The 23685-nt window shown below is 31.1% G+C and overlaps 2 protein-coding genes and 1 long non-coding RNA gene across 3 annotated transcripts; all 3 read left to right on the top strand.

The window, feature by feature from the left end:
* Positions 1-2663: 2663 nt before the first annotated feature.
* Positions 2664-6533, top strand: LOC143604354 (replication protein A 70 kDa DNA-binding subunit B-like). The gene is made up of 11 exons (XM_077080864.1): positions 2664-2674; positions 2995-3109; positions 4439-4529; positions 4897-5094; positions 5171-5270; positions 5355-5567; positions 5656-5788; positions 5862-6067; positions 6155-6269; positions 6354-6406; positions 6512-6533. The coding sequence occupies exons 1-11, from the start codon at positions 2664-2666 to the stop codon at positions 6531-6533; spliced, it is 1257 nt and encodes a 418-aa protein (XP_076936979.1).
* Positions 6534-6549: 16 nt separating this feature from the next.
* Positions 6550-7265, top strand: LOC143602743 (uncharacterized). The gene is made up of 2 exons (XR_013147902.1): positions 6550-6844; positions 6929-7265. It is a non-coding gene; the product is annotated as an uncharacterized LOC143602743 (long non-coding RNA).
* Positions 7266-15648: 8383 nt separating this feature from the next.
* LOC143604363 (uncharacterized) lies at positions 15649-17345 on the top strand. Its single transcript, XM_077080871.1, has 3 exons — positions 15649-15757; positions 15852-16108; positions 16182-17345. The coding sequence occupies exons 1-3, from the start codon at positions 15649-15651 to the stop codon at positions 17343-17345; spliced, it is 1530 nt and encodes a 509-aa protein (XP_076936986.1).
* Positions 17346-23685: the final 6340 nt, after the last annotated feature.

Consider the following 23685-nt stretch of genomic DNA (forward strand, 5'->3'; position numbering starts at 1 on the left):
CATACATGTTAGTCAAAAGAAAAAAAAGAAAGTTTATTATTTACACCCTAGAACCCTAGATAACAAAAGAGCACGAATGGCATGACGTCAGAACATTCATCACCGGTGACGTATAATTAACGATGACATATACCCGCACTTTTATTTCCTAACAACCAAACTATTATAAAATACAAGTATACATACATAGTTTGGAACCGCCTACTTTTACAACATTCTTCTATATCAAGCTTGTTGACCATGAGCCGTCGTTTGCATTTGAAGAAAAAATATTAAATTATTAAAAATGTTATGTTATACCTTATTGACCATTTGCTCATCATCCATAGTTAGTGGTAATCCAGGTCGGACAATAAGTTCAGTCAAAACTCCGTCGTTTGCATTTGTCACATATCATTTGTCAAAATTTATGAAATTAATAAAAACTTAAACATGTTGATACAAAAGAGTCTAATCAGTTAAAATAAAATAAGATTTTATTTTTAAGAGTCGTACCTTTAAATGAACGGTTAATTGTGACGGAATGCAACAGAATGTGTTGGTAATTGTATAGCATAACGCTTGTATCGCTGAAATAAAGATTTGTTGATCCTAGTCAGATCTTTAATTGCTTCAAATCCACAAATCAAAATGTGCAAAAGAAAACCTAAAAGTAAACAAATGAAGGTAATCTAATAATTTAACAAAAATTGAATTATAACAAAAAAAATATCCAAATCTGAAGAATAAACAGAAGACTTTGGGATCATAGTCATATTGTAATTGCTTCAAATCCACAAATGAAAATTGTCCAAAGTAAAACCTAAAAGTAAACAAAATAACCTAATCTAATAATTTGAAAGACATTGAATTAAAACACATAAAGATCCAAACCTAAAGAAGAAACTGTAAATCTGTTGAACCTAGTCAGATCTTTACTTGCTTCAAATCCAAATTAACCTAAAAAAATATAAATCGTCATGAAATAACACCAAATGAAGTAAATTCAAAGGAAAATAGATTTCTACATGAAGATTGACAGACAGATCTTTGGTTGATTTGACTCACAATCTGATTATTGTGAATAGGAGAACCATCCATAACAAAATTCAAAACAATTGATAAGATTTCATTATTCAAACAATAAAGATTTGATTTACAACAAAATAGTTATAAACTTTATTCTCTAAACATGACACGTACTTTGATGTCTTCAAATACCTTAGAATAGGTTTCTTATCCATGTTATAAAAGGCTTTACATATAGTTCGTTTAAAGTTATACATGTTTTCATACACTTTTACTAAAAACACATACATTAGTTATGGGATTTGATACATAGCTAAAATAGTTAGATATGATTATACATAAAAAAAGTCAAACAATTTAGAAAAATTTCATACCGTATATTTACAAGACATATCTTTTTTTTTTCACCCTCATTTAGTGTTCTCTAGCAAGACAAAACAATAATTTTTTTAATATGTATTACTAAACTCGGATCCTAACTACTTTTTAAAACCAGAAAATAACATTTATGTTTTTATATTTCATATGTTTAACTTTTTAAAATAGTTTCTAAGATTTCATTATTCAAACATTAAAGATTTGATTTACAACAAAATAGTTAAAAACTTGATTCTCTAAACATGACACTTACTTTGATTTCTTCAAACACCTTAGAATAGGTTTATTATCCATGTTATAAAAAGGGTTGACATATAGTTGATGAGACCTATTCATGCTTTCAAAAACTTTTTTTAAAATTCCACATCTTGACGAATTCCGAGAAAGACATCACTTCATGGGATTGGATACATACCAAAAATAGCTAGATTTGGTAACACTTAACAAAATTCAAAACAATTTATAATATTTCATTATTCAAACAATAAATATTTGATTTACATGTTATAAAAGGCTTTACAAATTTTCATACACTTTTACTAAAAACACATACATTACTTAATGAGATTTGATACATAGCTAAAATAGTTAAATATGGTAACACATAACAAAAGTCAAACAATTTAGAAGAATTTAATACTGGTATATTTAGAAGACATCTTTTTTGTCACCATCATTTAGTGTTATCTAGCAAGACAGACAATAATTTTTTTAATATGTATTACAAAACTCGGATTCCAACTACTTTTTAAAACTAGAAAATAACATTTATGTTTTCATATTTCATATTGTTAACTTTTTAAAAAAGTTTATAAGATTTTTATTCAAACAATAAAGATTTGATTTTACAACAAAATAGTTAAAAACTTTACTATCTAAACATGACACTTACTTTGATGTCTTCAAATATCTTAGAATAGGTTTATTATCCATGTTTTAAAAAGGGTTGACATATACTTGATAAGACCTACTTATTCTTTCAAAAACTTTTTCAAAAATCACACCATAAAATAGCTTTATTATCCAAGTTATAAAAGCCTTTACAAATAGTTGATTTAGACGTATGCATGTAATACAACTTTTTTACCAAAACACACATCAACACAATTAACTACATTGATTTAACTTTATGTTTTTTGATACATACCTAAAATACTTGTTTTCTTTTACTCTTTTACACTATAAATACCACCATTCTTCCATCATTTATCACACCATCTCTTCATTGATTACTTTGCATTAAATCACTTGTCAAACGAACCAAAGACATTTCAATCATGGCTGCCAAGTACTTTTCTATACTCGTTTTTTTTTTCTTTTTCAAGTTTCATGTCGTCTACATCAACATATTTAATGCAATGTTTAAGTATTATACTCAAGCCATTTTTTCCAGCTTTGTTAATATATATTAACTAATTTAGGCCTTAGATATCATCTATAGTTAATGCTTTGTTATGTTAAACTTTAACAACAAAATTTATTTTCTTTACATATTACCAACTTTTATTATATTTTTTGAAGACACTTTTATGTTTTACTCATAATTGTCCATTTACTCTTTTATTTACTTGCTTTAATATTTTTTATAAACATTTATTTATAATACAGCTTGCCTGAACTCGGTAATATAACCTACTTGAAGAACTTAGACTTGTCTCGCCGTGATTATACGGTCAAGGTTAGGGTAACCCGGTTATGGAAAATGTTTCTGGTTGATGAAGAGGTATGTGTATTTAGTTATTATATAATTAGAAAGTTATTTTCAAAAATTAAAGATAGAATTACAGACATTGTCCTTTATGTTTGCACTAAATTTCAGTGGTTGTCCTTTATCTTTAAAAGTAACATAATTTGTACTTTACGTTTTAAAATGTTACATTGGTTGTCCTTTAGCCCTAACTCAGTTAGTTTTTCTCGTTAAGTTTGGTCATGTGCCTTGCACATGGGGGCAAATTAGTAATTTCACCCATTTATTAATAAAACATTTTAATAAGTAAACCCATTTATTATTATCACCCCCACCCCCACCCCCACCCTTCTCTCTCTCCCTCCTGGAAATTAAACCGACCACCATCCCCATCCCTACTAACCTCACACCACCACCTGCCACCATCCAACCTTCGGTAGCCACCACAATCTCTGCAACTCTGGTCGTCACATCCAGATACGCGATTCGAGACCCTTGAGATTCAACTTCGTTTTCACATCTCATATCAATTTCATTCCACAACAATGGCAGATTCGAGCTTTAGTGATGATGAAACTATGCGCCTCTTTTCGGATTCCTTGACCGTCTTCTTATGTATGTCATCAACCCTAACTTCACTCTACATCTCAGAGCCACTAATTCTAACTTGTTAACCTCAAATTGGTTACTAATTTATGATTTTGTGATGATTAAATCCCGTGATTGTTACAGATCTGGTGAAAGTTGAAGTTTTCTGTTTTGGATTTGACTGTGTATGTAAGGGGCTAAATACGAAAACAGTGATGAAGTTGATTGTATGTGTGGCGGAACTAGTGATGAAATTGATGGTTATTGTTGTTACAAATACTTTGAATAATTGGTGGATCATAAGCCTCTCAAAAACTCCAATTTCCCAATCGGTTTCTTGAATTAATTAAAGAACTTTCATCTCTTGGGTAACAAACAATCCAAATCACCACCATTCTCCTATATGGTTTTTACTTCTTCTATTGATTCATACTTTGTTTTAGCATCTTTATTATACTTTGTCTAATTGAAGTTTAGAATCATCGTAAGGTTTGATTTGCAGAAGAAGAAAGGGTTTGAGAGAGAGGATGAAAATTGTTACTTATACAAATGTTTTTTTAATACTCGGATGAAATTACTAATTTGCCTTCATCTGCAAGGCACATGACCAGACTTAACGATAAAAACTAACTGGGTTAGGGCTAAAGGACAACCAATGTAACATTTTAAAACGTAAAGTACAAATTATGTTACTTTTAAAGATAAAGGACAACCACTGAAATTTAGTGCAAACATAAAGGACAATATCTGTAATTCTGTCAAAATTAAACATAATAGGTTGACATGTATTCTTTACAAGGTACAACAGTCCAAGCTAATGTTCTTCGACGCCGGTTTGCTCGGTTTGAGCATGTTCTTAACGAATCAGGTTATATTTTCACAACAAAAGCATTCTAATTTTTTTTCTCTTTTCATCTATTATATACGTTCATATATGGCTGCAACAATACTATTTATCATATTAATGTTAATGTTATTATTAAAATTTGTTGTTTGACATCTTTAAGTAACTTTTATATTAACTATGAATGTAATACTCAAAAGTACAACTCAACAGGTTTCTTTTAAGATAGTCTTAAACTTTTCAAATTTTACTCAACTTTATCACTACAACATATTGTTATTTTTCAACAAATTTGTGGTCAAAGTTTTTTAAAATACACTATTTTTTCAATATTATTTCCAACATACTTTACACTTTTCAACATTAATATTGTATTTATATTTTTTTGTAGATCGTTACTTCATTGTGAGACCAACAATTGGGTTGAACGAATCCAAGTACAAATATGTTCAAAGCCAAACCAAGCTAGGACTCAATTATGACACCCACATCTACCCTTGTAATGATTATTCTGGTCCACTCTATGGGTTTTCATTTACCAACTTTAAGGGTATTGTTGATCAAACTTTTCCTGATAATCAACCGTTAGGTAATTTCTTTTATTTTGTAACTTAAAATAGGTTTATGTTTTTATATGATGCTCATATATTAAACTCTTTTTTTAGATGTCATTGGTTTCGTTGCTAATGTTGGTGAGCCTAAGAAGTTCAAAACACAAAAGGGGAAAGAGACTAAGAAGCTGAATGTCATTGTTCAAGATCTTGAGTTAGTCTATTTCATAAAACTATTTAACTTCTTGGAAATTTAAAACATAACTTTAAACAACTTTTTTTGCTCATTCTTTTTCAGGATGCAGAAAATTTATCTCTTATTATGGGATTCATATACTGATATGATCCTAGAACACTGGGAAAACAGGGAACAAGATGGTATTATTGTTATCATCTTACAATTTGCTACTGCTAAATACTTTGGAAAATCTTCTTATGTCAACAGTTCCTACAATGTTTCGAAATTTTTCATCAACTCAGAAATTGATGAGATCACTGCATTTCGAAACAGGTAGTATAATTTGAATTATACTTAACATTCTTTTTTTTTTAATTTTCAATTGCACTATTTTAACCATTCATTTACTTTCTTTTAACAGCCTTCTGCTGAACTCTGCTGGGTCTTCAAGTTCAACTCAATCATCTAACATATCGGGGATGTATCTGTCTATGTATGATGACTATGTAGTCAGATCAGAGTTCAACAACATAGCCGAAGTTAATATACAACAGGTAAATTATAATACTATTTTCTTTTAATTACTATTTTCAATAAATTGTTGCTGAATCTATTATTTTATTTTAGGTTAAGTCTGTTGTCATTGTTGGAACGGTTCGATTAATACCGCAAGATGTTCCTTGGTACTATTTGGCATGTAGAAGTTGTAAAAGGAAAGTAACCAAAAAAACTCCCCAAAATAATCAAGCAGTTGGTGTGTTGGTTGATCAAGAGGACATTTGTGAGTGCAAAACTGAGACTTGCAATAACAATGTTGTTCACTATCTGCAAAGGTAACTATCTATAGTTTATGTTAATTAAATAATTTAAGTTATAATTTATATTTATGCTAAATGATTCCTCTAAATTCTATTATATAGGCTTAAAGTCCCGTTGACTGTTCAAGACTCAACCGGAACAGTATTTTTAACATTGTTTGATCGTGAGGCCTGTGGACTTCTGAAAACAACCGGTTCAGCTCTAATTGAGAAATATGTAAGATTTGGTAACTTCACTATGCAATATTATATTCTTTAATTTGAAGATTACCTAACATTAAAATATACATACATATTATAGGGGAGTGATAACGGTGACACTCCTGCTGAATTTGAAGCTCTTGTGGGGAAAAGGTTTGCTTTCAAGATTGACATAACACAGTACAACATCGACAACGGTTTTTTCAGTTTTTGGCATTTTAAAACTCACTGATAATGTTGATATTATCTTTGAACTAGTGAAAAAGGCCAACAATTTTGAGGTTACACAATTATTTGTTTTTAATTTAAGATTTTTTTAATCATCATACTTGACTCTTTAAAGGAATACTATTTTTAATATTTAAGTTGACAACTCTGCTTCTCTTAGCATTGGATTCAATGATACCCAGTCACAAGGAACTGTTGAATTTATGGTATTACCTTTCAAAACTGTTTCCAGTTTAATACAACCGTAAATATTTATTACCCTCATCTATAATAATACTTATTTGAACTATATTGTAGTTGGTTAATTCTGAAGAGGTTATCATGGGATTGGATACTGTGGAGACCAATGAAACTACTAAAAAGGTATTTGAAAACCATATTATATTTTTTATTTATAAGTAATGATGTATAACTTATCTGTAACCATATCTTTGTAAAAATGTCTAGGGTGGTGCTGAAAGTATGAACGACAATGTTACTCCAATTGCAACAGATGTGAATGACAAAAGTGTTGGAAAATCTCATGTGGTTGAAACGACAACGTTTAAACGCAAATCCAAGGATCCAACTTTTAAGAAAAACTTGCTTGATAGTTATGAGGTTGAGATCACAGGAGAAATGTCTACCACTAAGCCTCCATCTGATGGCAAGCCAGTTCTCCTTATTCCCAAGATTGAAAAATGATTTCCTTAAAATCTGAATGTTTTATGTTGGGTTGTTATATTTTTATTTAAATGTCTTTCCTATTATGTTTGTCTGTTAAGAACTTATATGTCATTTTGTTGTAGTCTATCTTATGATGATGTGTTATGCACTTTATTATCCTTTTGTTTAAGTATTTGATGTAAGACAATTTGGTTAAATTGTTATTATGTGTTGGTTATGTGTTAGTTTTTGTATGTTACATTATGTTATTGTATTTTATTTCAACAAAACAATTTTGAAACTTCATATCCCAATCCTTAAATCTGCATCATTTTAGGAAGTTTTTTTGTTAACATAAACATTTTTAACTATATTTGAACTCTAAATTTTTACAACTTAATGTTTTTTACCAACTTATTTTGTACATTTTTTCATATTCGAATGATCAATATATTTATGCAAAGCTCATGCGAAAGAAGAGGAAACTAAAATTGGATGAGAAAAGATCAAAACTACTTCGTTCGCATAGCAGCCTAAAAGGTCATTTCCAATACACCTTGACGATATATTTTGGTCAATGTTTACAATTCTCAATTATAATAAATTGTTCACACTTTGAAAAACTTAACTCTTTTATATAATGACAGGTTTAAACAACCTACAATGCTCTTTAAACCCGTCATTAGATTATGAAAGTTTTGGTTCTCACACGACATTTGTTACTCCTTATACCTCAAATCCATATCAACATATCAATATTGGTTCTTCATCCCTACATATCAGAAGTCCATTGTCTAACATTACAAATGGTATATCTATTATGAATTTCTCTTTTGTGTTTTTAATTAATAACGTCAATGTTTTGCTTTTAAAGATTCAAAAGAAAAAAGAGTAATCAGGAAAAGAAAATTAGATACAAAAAAGGACAACAATCTTAAAGGTATAAAGTTTGTAAATCTAAAATTCATATTAAAACAACGTATTTTAAAGTTATATTTAATTGTTACTAATATTACAATTATTAATTATATACTTTATTCTTTTTTCAAAAATAGATTCACAAAAAATGGAAGTCATGTCAAACAACTTCACAAGTAATGGAACTCCAGCCTATATGAATGAAGTTGTTAATCCTCTTAAATCAATTCGTGAAATCAATCTTACATCTTCAGAATCCCATGTTATACTTCCTCTCTCAAACATTACAAATGGTATAACATAATATACTTTGCATTCCTGTTCATTTTTTTTAATACAAACTTTTATAATTATTCTTGATTCTAAAGTAATGTCTTCCAATTTCAATTATCAATGAAGGTTACACTAGCCATCAATTGAGTCGGTCCATCAGAAAACAAATTAGAGATATAAAAAAGTCAAACATGAAATGCACTCAAGCATGTTCATCCAATAATTCACTACCGAAGGGAAAATACAATTCAAACAAAGAAAATATAGCAAAAAAAACTTCATTTGTTACAATACAAGAAGATGATGATAGCCTACTCACTGAATATATATTTTCTGACCAAACGAAAGGTACTTTTCAATATTCAATATGTGTTTACCTATCGTATTAATAAGTTATACAATATCTATAATAAGATAGTAATAAAGCTCAATAAACACCAATAACAGATTACTTGGATCATGATGACCAAACTCATATATGTCAATCTTGTAAGGCAAAATTGTGGAAGGATGAGGTGTTACGAAGCAACAATCGAGTGGTTATGGTAAAGTTAAACTTCCAGATTTAAAGGACCCTCCATCAGATTATAAAAATCTTTTTAATGGTCTTGATTCAAAAAGCAAACACTTTATGAAGAACATTCGTCGTTAAAATTCAATGTTTTCCTTTACATCAATGGGTGGAAAAGTCGATTCATCCATTAACAGAGGCAATGGTTCGTTTTTATTTAGACTTGGTGGTGAAAATTACCATGCTATTGGAAGTCTCCTATCAATTGATGGATCAAAGCCTAAATTCTCTCAGTTATACATATATATATATATATATATGACACTAAAAATGAGGCTGCAAATAGGCAAGGCGCTTTAGGGTAAGTTATCTTACTTTTGTATAATAAACTTATTTCAACATTATATTTTTAATCGGTGCTTACTTTGTATTTTAAATCTTTTATTTAGTGAAACCAACAATGTCTCCACATCAAGTTCAGATATTGTAGATCTTGAGATTATACAAGAACTGAAGGTCATGTTAGATTCACATAATGTCTTGGTTAAATCTTATAGAATGGCAAGAGATTTGTTTCAAAACAACCCTCATTCTAATATAAAATTACGCCATATTGCGAAAAGGCAGCAAGATGGAAGAACATATAACTTGCCAACTGCTTCCGAAGTTGCATCTTTAATAGTTGGAGACATCGACACCTCATATGAACCTAGAGATATTATTGTGAAGAATAAAACAGGTAAAATAGAAAGGATCAGCGAACTACATCCTTCGTATGTATCGCTTCAACATCCTCTATTTTTTCCGTATGGTGACGATGGTTACAGAATAGACATCCTTCATCGGGATATTTCAAATTCAAACAACTCTAAAAGACATACATGTACAACGGGAGAGTTCTTTGCCTATATATTCCAAGACAGGGTCAATACTTATTCTTTGCATCAAAATGGAGGGGGGGGGGGGCTTTTTCAACAATTGGCGGTTGATGCGTATACTATGGTTGAAAGTGAAAGATTATTTTACATACGTAGTCAACAAAATAAACTAAGATGCGAGACTTACGAAAATATACGATCTGCTCAAAATCATGGAATCAATGATGTTTCAAAACTCGATCAGCGTATTGTATTGCCTTCCTCTTTTACTGGTAGTGCACCATACATGTTGCAAAACTATTTAGATGCCATGTCGCTTTGTAAGTGGTACGGATATCCAGATTTTTTCATCACAATCACATGTAACCCAAAGTGGCCAGAAGTGAAGAGGTACTTTCAAGATACTACGCTTAAGCCAGAAGACAGACCTGATATTTTATGTAGATTATTTAAAATAAAGTTGGATGCCATGATTAAAGACTTGAAGGATAATGCAATACTTGGAAATGTTCAAGGAGGTATGTTACATCAATAATTTATTATTCACAAGTTTTTACATTCATATTACCTTTTAACAAAGTAGATTATTATGTAGTTGTTAATAATTTTTTTTACTTGATAAGAAAAGTGGCTACGTACTGTTTATAAAATTATTAGGAAATATAATTAACATACAAATAATTTTGTATATATAAATAATTGACAAAATTTAGAAATATGGTTTACTTATTTAACCAACTTTAATACTCATAAGTATTAAGTAAAAAACAAATACTCTATTTATCTATCATTATTTCTATTTACCTTAACTTATAAACATATCTAAACTGATAACCATATTCATATAAAACATAACTGCATATATAACATCAACATTTGAAAATTATGGCTTATAAACATGAGCCAAATAGTTAACCAACATAAACATTCCTAATTAAACACATTACACAACAAACAAAGTTAAGCAAAATACGAGGTTTTTAAAGTTCAACACTAACACACTTAAACATAACACGTAACATAAACATATTAATTAAACAACGACACCATACTTTTCCATTCCATCTTCAACCCATGCCACCACATTCAACATCATCTGCAAAACAAAATACAGATAGTCACTTACAAATGCTACCTACTTGATACTTACAAAACATATAAGGGGTTGTTAAAGCATTGTTTTTGTGTTTTATTTGTATAAAACATTCAACAAAGCAGTTACTAACTAAAGCTTTTTTAAAGTTTTATGTCACTATTTTACGCTCCACGGGTTTTAGGCAAGATATCCAAAATAGTTTATTAATACCCCCTATCTACAATACTAACACCATCCTTATTAAATATATAACACTTAACTATAATAGTAACCAAATTTAAATTTTAACTATACAAACTATAGTTACATTTAAAACTTAAGTTTTGATATATCACTAACCTCAAATAAAGCAATCATTATCAGAGTCCCAATCTTCTTTCTTGATCTCCTCCGAGAAATAACCATCAGATTCTTCATCCTCTGTAACAACCGGACCACCAAACTCTTCAGCAATCTTTTTTAGATCCATAACTCTGAATCTCATCATGCATAGAAATTTTTGAACACTCATAGTTGTATCTTCTACGACAGAAGGCTGGACCGTTAGCAAATCTTCAAGAAATTCAATATTGTTACTTGTGAGAACTTTGTATCGATTGAAATTCTTTGTTATTCCATTCTTAAATTGAACCTCTATCTTGTCCAAAACATCGAAAAGCTTCCAGTGAATCACTTTTGATAACAAACGATCTTCTTCTTCAACATTTTCACCAAATCTTGCAGCCAACTTCTCCCAACGGATAACCCAGATCATACATCTTCTTTAGCGCATCATCATCTAACCTCATGACACCTCTGACCTTTGATATCCTTATTTTTCGATGATCACTCATCTTCAAGAGAAACGAGTTTGGGCTGTGACTGAATCTCCAAGAATTTAAGATCGACATTTTGTTAAAGTTTGTATGAGAATGGTATTAGAGGTTGTGTGGTGATAAGTAAACATATGTATTAGTATATAAATATAAAAGAATGGTTTAATGCAAGTCATAATGAAAACGTAAACTTGTCAGGTGGTTTTCCAGAATAGGTTATGATAACCACCTATATGACGGCTCCAATAAATAATGTCATTTATGTACATAAAATATCTTTTACCATCAATAGGATATAATCAAGTATAGTAGTTTGTTGTTTATAATGAGATATTATAGACACTTTGTTATATCCTTAAGTTATTCAAATGCCATTTCTTTTAACTTATCCACTTGTTTTTATGGACTACTTTTCAACAAGTCTTTGTAATGTACATTAAATTATTAATATACAAAACATGTTTACAAGTAATAGTATCTAATAGTTTATAATGAGATTTGTTAGAATCATTTTTGTATCCTTAGGTTATTCAAAAGCAATTTTTACAGGTAAGATTTTGAACCATGTGTTGTGTTTACATATACATATACATAACAATTTCTTTTAATAAGAAACTTTGTTTACTAACTTAAGTTACTTTATTCTCACAACTTTGATGTAATACAACTTTTGTTACACCTAATTTTGGTTTTATTTGTTATAATCTTAGTTGTGTATACCTACTCTCCAATAAATAATGGCATTTATGTACACAAAAGATCTTTACCATCAATAGGATATAATCATGTACAGTAGTTTGTAGTTTATAATGAGATATTATAGACACTTTGTTATATCCTTAAGTTATTCAAATGTCATTTCTTTTAACTTATCCACTTGTGTTTATGGACTACTTTTCAATAACTCTTTGTAATGTACATTAGATTATTAATATACAAAACATGTTTACAACTAATAGTATCTAATAGTTTATAATGAGATTTGTTAGAATCATTTTTTTATCCTTAGGTTATTAAAAAATAATTTTTATAGGTAAGATTTTGAACCATGTGTTGTGTTTACATATATGATGCTGTGTGCGCGTACGTCTTAAAATTATGAAAGGTTGGATATTTAGCTTTTGCACAAGATTGTGTTTTAAATTTATAAAAGTGATTTCTACAAAGACTAAACACACACAAAATAGGCAAGTGTACCTATCGTATATGTAGAATAGTATTGGTAAGAATCAAGTATCGATCTGTGGACACAAAGGTTTCTAATAATAAATCGTTGTTTTACTTCAATCGGAGGTTTTAATCATTTTGGGGTTGATTTTTAAACTTTTTATAAAATATAAATACTTATATATATAATATATAGGTGACCATCTAAACGAGTTGTTCAATTATGCGAAGGTTACCATCTAAGATCAAGAATCCACTTCATTTTAGCATTGATAAATAATATTTGAACATGTAGTAAACTTGCCATAATAATATATGATAGATAGCTCCTTAAACCTTAAGTAAGCATCTTTGGCACTAAGGAGATAGCATGCGCATTTTAAAGTCCATCATTTCCTAATGTCATGCCATCTCATTGATGTCAATTTAAGTTGGCAAGTAGTTTCGTAAAGTAGAAAGATTAGGATTGACTTCGGTTTCTCAAATACCAATTCTTACAACTTCGGGTGGTTGTAGTTTAGTCACACAACCTCCCCTTGGTTAATTTATGTAGGTTATAATTACACATTCCATTAACATATGATTTCTTTAACTAACTTGATATCCTAAGCAAAGCCATTTTTGGATTACCAAGGTTTAGAAAAATACATCATAACTTATATCTCATCATTTCTAAGTACAATATAAGGATCTATGTTTCGATAATGTATCAAAGTATTTCTATCTTTCAAGAACATGAATCGATCATGAACAATTGCCAATGGAATTGACAACCACCAACTTTGAATTAGTGATTTAAGATGGTGAAACATTTCTCATCAAAAGATGATTGTAATATAACCATGCACTTTACTAGACTACACCACATGTTTTATATAATTATCAAGTAAAACAAAGCTTCTTCATAGATTTTAGATGGTAAAAGGAGTTTAGCTCATAATAAGCATGATGATAAACATTAAGATGAATGATAATAACAAATACATGATTAAACTTGAAACAATCTAACCAAATGTAGATGAATCTTCCTTCTTAATGATGATGATGGATGATGATGATGGTTGATGGTGATGACCTCCAAGCCTTCAAACTCTTCACTAGATCTTCAAAGTGAGTGTTAGTGTGTGTGTTTATAAGAGAGAACCGAATAGATTTCTTTTCAAGGCACACCCTTCAAATGGCACAAGAGCCACTATTTATAGGCAATCTGGAGTGTGAAGCACGGCCCCGTGCTTGATGAGCACGCCCCCGTGCAATTTTAAGACATGTGCCAGATTTGTTTTGTCTTTTCTGTGACGTGGCCACGGCCCCGTGCTTGATGAGAACGGCCCCGTGCTTTTTAGTGACATGTGCTAATTCTTTTTTGTCGTTTCTGGAAGGTAAGCACGACCCCGTGCTTCCTGAGGCACGCCCCCATGTTTTTTAGTGACATGTGCTAATTATTTTTGTCGTTTCTGAAAGGTGAGCACGGCCCCGTGCTTCCAAAAGCACGGCCCCGTGTTTACTGAAAGAACAGCCCCGTGTTTCCAAAAGCACTACCCCATGTTTCCTGAAAGCACAGCCCCATGTTTCCTGAAGCACAGCCCCATGTTTCCTTAAGCACAGCCCCATGTTTTGCTGTTTTCTTTGGTTTTTCTTTGGCTTTTCATTCGTTTCTTCGTTAGAGGCTTGGATTCACCTGAAAATACATTTTAACATGATAAGTGGTTATTTTAACTATATTATACGATAGAAGTTGCAGTTTTTAGAGATTATTTGATGCTAAAAATATGTATATTTTTATATACATCAATATACATATACATAACAATTTCTTTTAATAAGCAACTTTATTTACTAACTTAAGTTAATTTATTCTCACAACTTTGATGTAATACAACTTTTGTGACACCTAATTTTGGTTTTATTTGTTATAATCTTAGTTGGGTATACTGTGGAGTTTCAAAAACGTGGCTTGCCTCATGCTCAAGTGTCCATGCATGGTTGAACAAAAGTGTTCAAAAAACTTCCCAAAAAAATCCGTGAATTTACAAGCATAGATGGTGAAGGTTATCCAGTATACAGAAGAGGCAATGATGGACGTTTTGTTGACAAGTCAAATGTCATGTTAGATAACAGAAGCGTTGTTCCGTATAACAAAACACTTTTAAAAAGATAACAAGCTCACATCAATGTGGAGTGGTTCAATCAAGCTGGTTCAATAAAATATTTGTTTAAATATATAAACAAAGGCCAAGATAGGGCTTCTATTTGTTTTGTACAAAGCAATCAACAATATGACAGTCAGGAATCGGTAGATGAAATAAAAGACTACTACAGTTGTAGATACATATCTGCATGTGAAGCATCATGGAGAATTTTCTCGTATGACATTCATTACAGGAAGCCTTCGGTCATCAGGCTTTCTTTTCATCTACTAGGACAACAACAGGTTATATATGACTCTGATGATATAGAAGATGTATTGGATAAACCTTCAGTGGCTGCTTCAATGTTTTTAGAATAGATGAAATCTAATCAATCTTACCCAGAAGCACGCACACTAAGTTATGTTGAATTTCCTACAAAGTTTGTTTGGAAGATCAATGAACACAAGTGGGAAAGAAGGAAAAGAGGGTTTTCAATTGGTAGAATTCATGTTGTTTCCCCCTCTCTTGTGAAGCGTATTATTTAAGAATTTTGCTAAACAAAGTAAAAGATCCAAGAACATTTGATGAAATTAAAACATTCAACAATGTAGTATATCCTACATTTAGAGATGCATGTTATGCATATGGCCTTTTGGACACAATGAATACGTTGAAGCAATCTCAGAAGCAAGTTTCTCAGGCACAGGTTATTATTTACGAAGTTTATTTGCTACAATGTTAATGTCAGAAAGTATGTCTAGACCTGAAGTTGTATGGGAAAGAACGTGGACTTACCTATCAGATGACATTCTCTACAATCAACGCCTTCTTTTAAAGAGACCAGGTATCAACAATTATATTTTTATATATACAAATTGTTGTTACTGTTAAAAAATAATAAATCTATCTAATGTATGAAAATTGACCAACACTTTCAGATTTACTTCTAACTGAAGAACATATTAAGAACCTTACATTGTTTGAACTTGAAAAGTTTCTCCTTAGAAATAACTCAAGTTTAAAAAGGTTTTCAACCATGCCTTTTCCTGATGACGATTCTATATCTTCTGCAAAAAATGTTCTACAAAGTGAGGAGTTGGCATACGACATGCAAGTGTTAAACGAAGAGTTTGGGGAGCTTTTTTCTTTACTAACCGGCGAACAAAGACTTATATATGAAGAAATCATCACAGTGGTTTGTAACAAAAAAAGGAGGAGTATTTTTTGTTTATGGTTACGGTGGGACCGGAAAAACTTTTCTTTGGAAGACGTTGTCTGCATCTTTAAGATCTGAAGCCAAGGTTGTTTTAAGTGTTGCTTCAAGTGGAATTGCATCTTTGTTACTATCAGGAGGAAGAACGGCACACTCTCGCTTTCACATTCCAATAAATTTAGTTGAGGATTCAATTTGTTACATAAAGCCAGATAGTGATCTTGCACGTTTATTACATGAAACGTCGCTCATTATTTGGGATGAAGAACCAATGGTACATAAACATGGGTTTGAAGCTTTGGATAGATCATTAAAGGACATATTTCAATCTGAATTACCATTTGGTGGAAAGGTTATAGTTTTTGGAGGAGATTTTCGGCAAATATTACCTGTTGTCCTTGGTGGAAGTAGACAACAGATTGTAAATGCCTCTTTAAGCTCGTCATACATTTGGAGACATTGCAAGGTCCTTAAGCTAACAAAGAATTTGAGATTGTTCGCTTCAAACAACTCATTTGATGTAGAAAAGACAACGGAGTTTGCAAACTGGCTTTTGGATATAGGGGAGGGTAATATTGGTGGTCACAATACAGGTGAAGCAATTATAGATATACCGGAAGACCTTCTCATCAAGGATTCAGAAGATCCCATATCGGACTTAATAGACTTCGTATATCCATGTATTCTCGATAATTTCAACAAGCAAAATTTCTTTCATGAAAGAGCAATACTGGCTCCAAAAAATGATGTTGTTCAAGAAATTAATGATAGATTGCTATCAATATTTCCTGGTGATCAAAGAGAATATCTAAGTTCAAATAGTATATGTCCAACAGAGATGATCAATCAGAATTTAGATGACAGTTTGTGCTCACGCGATATTCTTAATGGAATCAAAGCTTCAGGATTGTCAAACCATAACTTAATATTAAAAGTGGGAGTTCCTGTAATGCTTCTAAGAAATATTGACCAAAAAAGTGGCATGTGTAACGGAACTAGATTAAAAGTGGTGTCATTGGGCAATCGTGTTATACAGGTAGAAATTATATCCGGAAGTCACATTGGAGATCGTCATTATATTCCAAGAATTACTTTGATACCTACTGACAAAAAACTGCACATTAAACTACAAAGAAGACAATTCCCCCTTGCCGTATGTTTTGCAATGACCATAAACAAAGTCAAGGATAGTCACTATCAAGAGTTGGTTTATTTTTGAAAAAACATGTTTTTTCTCATGGCCAATTGTATGTTGCATTATCAAGAGTTACAAGACGAGATGGCATCAAAGTTGTTGCTTTAGATAATGATGGCAATCTTTCAAATACAACATCAAATGTTGTATACAAAGAAGTGTTTGGAAATTTGTAATAACTTTTTTATCGGGCCCGTGTGTCACACGAGCATTTAGCCTAGTATAATATAGAATCTTACGAAATAGTTATGGAGGATATGAATGTGATTGATAATGAGGTGTGAATTTGAAATTGATTGCTAACGAGAACATGAACTGAAATTGACTCTTGATTAACAATCGTAAATGAATATGCATAGGACTAGAATGAATATCGTGGAAGAATAAATTTTGAATTTGATGAAATTGATATTCAAAATACAAGGTTGGACTTTTGAATGCGATGAAGGTTAGCGCATGCATAAACATATGCATAATTACAGTAATTATTTAATTATAGATAGAGTAAGAGCATCCACAATACTAAATTGGCCTCCACAAACCGTCATATCGGCTTCCAATTTTTTTTCTCAAAAACATTTACTTTAATCCGTAACACCAAATCTCCATAAACTCATTAAAAATTTATATATATATATATATATATATATATATATATATATATATATGTGAGAAAGTGAGAGCGGGGCCCACCTTCTCCGACCACTCGTTCGTCTGTAGCAATAAACCCTCCCTAGCCTGACCTCTAGGTCGTAGCCCGTTGTGACTGCTTTAAGTGTTTGCATAGTTAGAATAAAGGTATATTTGGTATGGTGTAACAAATATATATGAAGTGGAATGGCGAGGAAATTAATAAAATGGAGAATAAAATGAAATAGATCGTTACAATTATTTTGTTTGATTAGCCTATGGAAATATCATAATTACTTTATGTTGTTTGGTATGCATAAACAGGCGCATGAATATAATACAAATGACAAATATTATCCCACGTACCTCAAAACAAAACAAAAAAATGACATGGCGACGACAGTGTTGGTGGTTAGGAGGAGGCGGCGACAACGGTGGTGTCAAGAAAGTCATATGAAAGAAGATTAGAATGAAAAAAAAAGAGTTTTGCGAATGAATAGTTTGATGAAATATGATTCATCGTGTAATCGTTGTTTTCATTTCATTGACCCTAAATACTTTTAAATTATTTCATTCCCATCATTCAATTCTGTTTGTCATTTATACATACCAAACACTACCTAATTATTTGCATAACTAGAGTAGTTATTTAATCATAACTTATTGATTGCTTGTATAACTAGAACAATTATTTGATCATAACTAGAGTAAATGTTTGCGTAACTAAAGTAATTATATAATTATATTATGTGAACTAGAGTAATTAAGTTGTTTAACTATAGTTTAGTTTGTAGTGTTATAATTTCTAATATAGAGTAATTATTTTCACAAGTAGAGTAAATATAAAACAAGAGTAATTACTTTGTTTAACTAGAGTTTTGTTATTTCGATTGATCGAGCACACTTTTTATATACATTTTAACACGTGTCCCTTTTATCTTTGATTTGTGCACTTTACACTGAATATGTTATTTGTATTTTATCCGAACACGTATAATATGGAGTAAATTGCAGTTTGGGGCGGGAATAACTTGTGTCGCTCCTGAGAAAAAATGAATTGTTTGGCCTTATTTAATTTAAATAAATTGAAATATATGTTATATAAAGAAAGAAAAATAAATGTTTGTCTTGATTTAATTAAATTCCAAAGAAATTTATTGCTATTATGATTTATTTTATTCTTTTCTTGTCAAATGGCCAAATGAATAGAAACTATTTGATCGTTCGTCCAAAAGTCGATGCATGTTCGATGGTTTTTTTCTAGGAGTACACGTAGATCAAGATGAAAAGTCGATGCATGTTACGAGTTTTCTACTAGTACATGCATGTTGATCAATATTGAAACCATGATCGTTTTACGTGTTGAATCTTGTAGACTTATGACTTGAATACTTGTGTTTGGATGTCTCTCGTTAGTCAATATTCCTTTTATAAAAAGAAGGATATTAAGACTATAAACCATGATCCATTATGAACTAGTGACATTTAACTAACTAATACTTAATATGTATTAAATAAGATTAAAATCATTAAATTAGTAGTTTCAAAATGTGATAATGCTTTACAAGACCGGCCTAGGTTGTTCATCAGGTCAACTCGATCGGGTTTCGGGTTAATCGGGTCGGATCAGTCGGGTTTTCCTTAAAAAAATATCTAACCCGCAACCCGACCCTATTAATGTTCGGGTTAGTCGGGTTTTGGGTTTATCGGGTCGGGTTAATCTGGTTAACCATGTTACTTAATAATTTTAAGTTTTGTGGTTGTAACTTGTAGGTTGCAAAATTTTTCATTCCATTCAATTTTCAATTTCTTTTACAAGTAATTGTCTTATAATTAAATATATAGACTTGTAAACGAACCAAATAGACATGAACAAATGCATGTCCTTGTTCTTTCATTTAACTTTTAATGAACACAAACACTTAATCGAACAAATATTTTGGTTCATGTTCGTTAGTTAAAAACTAAACATGTTAGTGTTCGTTTATGTTCGTTCATTTAAAATCTACACGAAGAGTTCACAAACATAAATGAACATAATTAAACAAAGATAAACAAACATGAAGGAAAATATATGTACACAAACACAAACATATATTCACGAACATAAATCAACACATTTAAATAAACACAAACAAACAAATATAAAACATATTAGGGCGATATACTTACTAAATGCAAATAATATTTAATAATTTTCTATTAATATGTAAACAAACATGAACGAACGTAAACAAACATAAATGAACGATAATAAACGACGTTCACAAACATAGATGAACGAGTAAAACATGTGTTCATGTTCGTTCGTTTAATTAAAAGAACACAACTTAAATAAAATTTCCGATGAACGGTTTATGAACAAATAGAATAATTAACTTCTCTATAAAGCTTATATTATTGTCTTTATAGTGCTTTATTTCACATTTTAATCATTGTAGTTATAGTTAAGTATCATCACTAACCGGGTGATTCGGGTTAACCTGAAACCCGACTTTTTTACATAAATGAACCCGAAACCCGACCCTATTAACAATTCGGGTTAAACAAAGTAACCCGATTAATATTTTTGACCCGATTTAACCTGACCCGAATTTGCTTATTCGGGTTCGGGTTGAATCAGGTTAATCGAATTCGGGTATTGTGGAAACCCCTAGATCGGCCAACCAAGGTATTTCTTTGTAAGTTGTAACTATTCAAAATGTTTGTGGGGAGGAATTTATACTTGCATGTCTACAATCTACCTATCAAAACACGTGTGAAATCATTTACACATTAAGAAAAATACTTTCTAGAACACAACTCTGTTTTCATTAATAATTACATCAGAATATTGGAAAGTAAAGTTAAATTTGGTTGAAAATGACCCAAATAATTAGTGATATTAATTAATATAACAATATAAAAATAACTTGAGAAATAATAATGATAATAAAATAAAAACAATATCAAAAGTAAATATAAAAAACTAACTAGATAAATAATACAATACAATACAATAATCTTTTATCGTACAAATGATACAAAACAATATGGATAATTGATTTCTGGTTATACCATAATGGTAATTATATTTTACAGGTTCCCTGTCTTTTCAAAACGTTGATAATTTTTTGTACGAAATTATTTAAAAAAGACAAAAATCTACACCATAAGATCGAGAATTTTTTTCATTTTAATTCAAATGTCATACTGCTATACATTTTTTTTAAATCAACTTTTAAATAAAAACCCATGTGATGGACGTATAATGTTTGTAGTTATGTTCACGGGTGATTATATTACTTCATGTGTGATTATTGTAATTTATGCATAATTTAAGTCTATATTTACAATTATGTCACCATGTAGATTGATTGGATACATTTAAGTCATTGCGTTGAAAACAATGATGGATGTTCTCTTATACCATTTGTATAATAAGACATTTGTATACCATTTATATATAACAATTGACAAGTTTGGTGCTGCTGAAGGCACCATACTTGTCAATTGTTTTTTTTTTTTTGGTTTCTTTTTAGTTATAGTATCGTAGCGAAATAACTGAAGTCAGTCAAACGTTAATTTTGTGGTTTTTATTTTTTGACTTTCGGTACCGTAACAAACGTGATAGAAACCGACTAATTCCGCCAAGACTCATCACCTCAACGTCCAAGACCGACAACGCTCGAGTTTTTACCAACGCCCGAGTTTACCAACGGACACCGTCGATTCGTGCACCTCAATATTTATATTATCCGTTTTTTCGCTCCGATACCGTAACGAAAACTGACTAAATGGAAATTTTTTTCGGTATTCTAACGAACGTCACGGAAACTGACCGAATTCACGTAGACTCACCACATTTTGTTTTAAATCTGCTACCGTAACGCACGTAACGAAAACCAACCTAATGCCATTTTTTTGTTTTAGCTCTGGTACCGTAATGAACGTGACGGAAACCGGTCGAATTTGCGTTCACTCACCATCTCAACGCCCAAAATCAACAACACTCAGGTCTTCCCAACATCCGGATTTAACTGACCTATACCACCCATTAATCCACCTCATTTTCTATACATTTTTTTGTTTTATGTTTAGGTTTTAGTTCCGATATCTTAACGCACGACACCGAAACTGATCGAAAGTCAACTTATCGCCTCAACACCGTGACTGACGACACTTGGATTTTACCAACCTGCCCGGCGCAACGTGCCGGGTAAAACCCTAGTTATTGTACAATTACTACACCCATATTAACTTAATGGTAACTAGGCAAAAACCCACCGCGTTGCGGCGGCTAGTAACGTGAACTCGGTAGGTATTGGTTAACTTCGTTACAACATCGGCACTAAATCAATCGCAATGAATTTGTGAACGCCCAAAATAGTAATGACATACGTACAACTTATGCTCAATATGACACAAATTTGGTTGGTGTCAGTTAAGTTCGTTAAGATACCCGCACTAACCCAAAAGTGAGTTAGTAGGCACCCATTTTAGTAGCATCACTTATTTATCTTATGATACAAAAAAATAACATATTTTAAAGTAGTTAAAGCAATGTTTATTTGATGGGTGAAACTCGAGTGCTGATAATACCTGAGTGTTATGGTGGTGAGGCGACGTAGATTAAATAAATTCAAATAACAAATTCATCAAATTAAACTATTTAAAACAAAATAAAAAAAATGTAAAACTAAAAAAAAAAATAGCAAATGCAAAATATTGCTATACAAGCCTACAAAGTGGATCTAACACTTTCCAAGCAAAAGCTATATGCGAATGAAAACAGTTAAATTCAATATGCGACGCCAAACTGAAATATTTATCTTATGTAATAATATAAAATAAACTGTTGAATATGAAAATAAGTGTTAAATAGTATATAAGATAAAATAAAGCATTTGATGTTGCGTTTTTTTTATGATCATTTAAATCGCTGACGGGCCATTAATTCACTTGATATCTCATTCCACACTCAAGTAAAACCTGTAGATGTATGAAAACCTCCTGGTCCAACTTGAAACCTCATTTTTTTTCATTTTATTTTTTCACAAGTGAGACGTGTACCTCTCCTTTTTTTAAAATGAAGTATTTGGATGCCTCACTTTAACTACTTAGGCCGGGGATCATTGACTACGTGACCCCGCATCTGGAATTAATTTATACAGAAATCATGAAATACAAATATTTAAAATTTTGAAGGGTTTACTTGCTATAAGACCATGAGTAGTCATAAAGCCTTACCTCCAGGCATTATTCGACACGTGGCCTCCATAATGCCTAAACTGGAGCTTATTTAATAGTGTGTAGTCATAAAGTCCCCATAATGCCTCAACTTTATTATTATTTTTTTTTTGCCGTCAACGCACGTTATATACAAAACGCACCAAAAAAAAGCCATAATGCCGGGGGGGGGGGGGGGGGGTACCCCGGCATTATAGGCTATAATACCTCCCACAACTTGCCTCTACGAGTAGAAGTATAGGCAATAAGAACAATATAATATAAGTTTCTCTCTTTGGGCCCATTTAATGATTAATAATGATCCTTCCTTCACATTTCTCTTGGTTCATAGAAAGGCCTAAGCGGCAAAGCCCAACTTTCACAATCAAGGTAAAATGGCTTCACCTATTTATGCATCAACATGTGTACAATAAGCATAACATATTTATATGTATCATATTAAGACCAAATTACAACTTTTATCATGTAAATTAAAACTTGTCTCGCTTTTCGTCTTTTACCTTAA

The sequence above is a fragment of the Bidens hawaiensis genome, unplaced genomic scaffold, assembly GCF_021521415.1.
Source record: "Bidens hawaiensis isolate Kalapana, Puna unplaced genomic scaffold, B.hawaiensis_p1.1 tig00001961_1, whole genome shotgun sequence".
NCBI classification, from domain to species: domain Eukaryota; kingdom Viridiplantae; phylum Streptophyta; class Magnoliopsida; order Asterales; family Asteraceae; genus Bidens; species Bidens hawaiensis.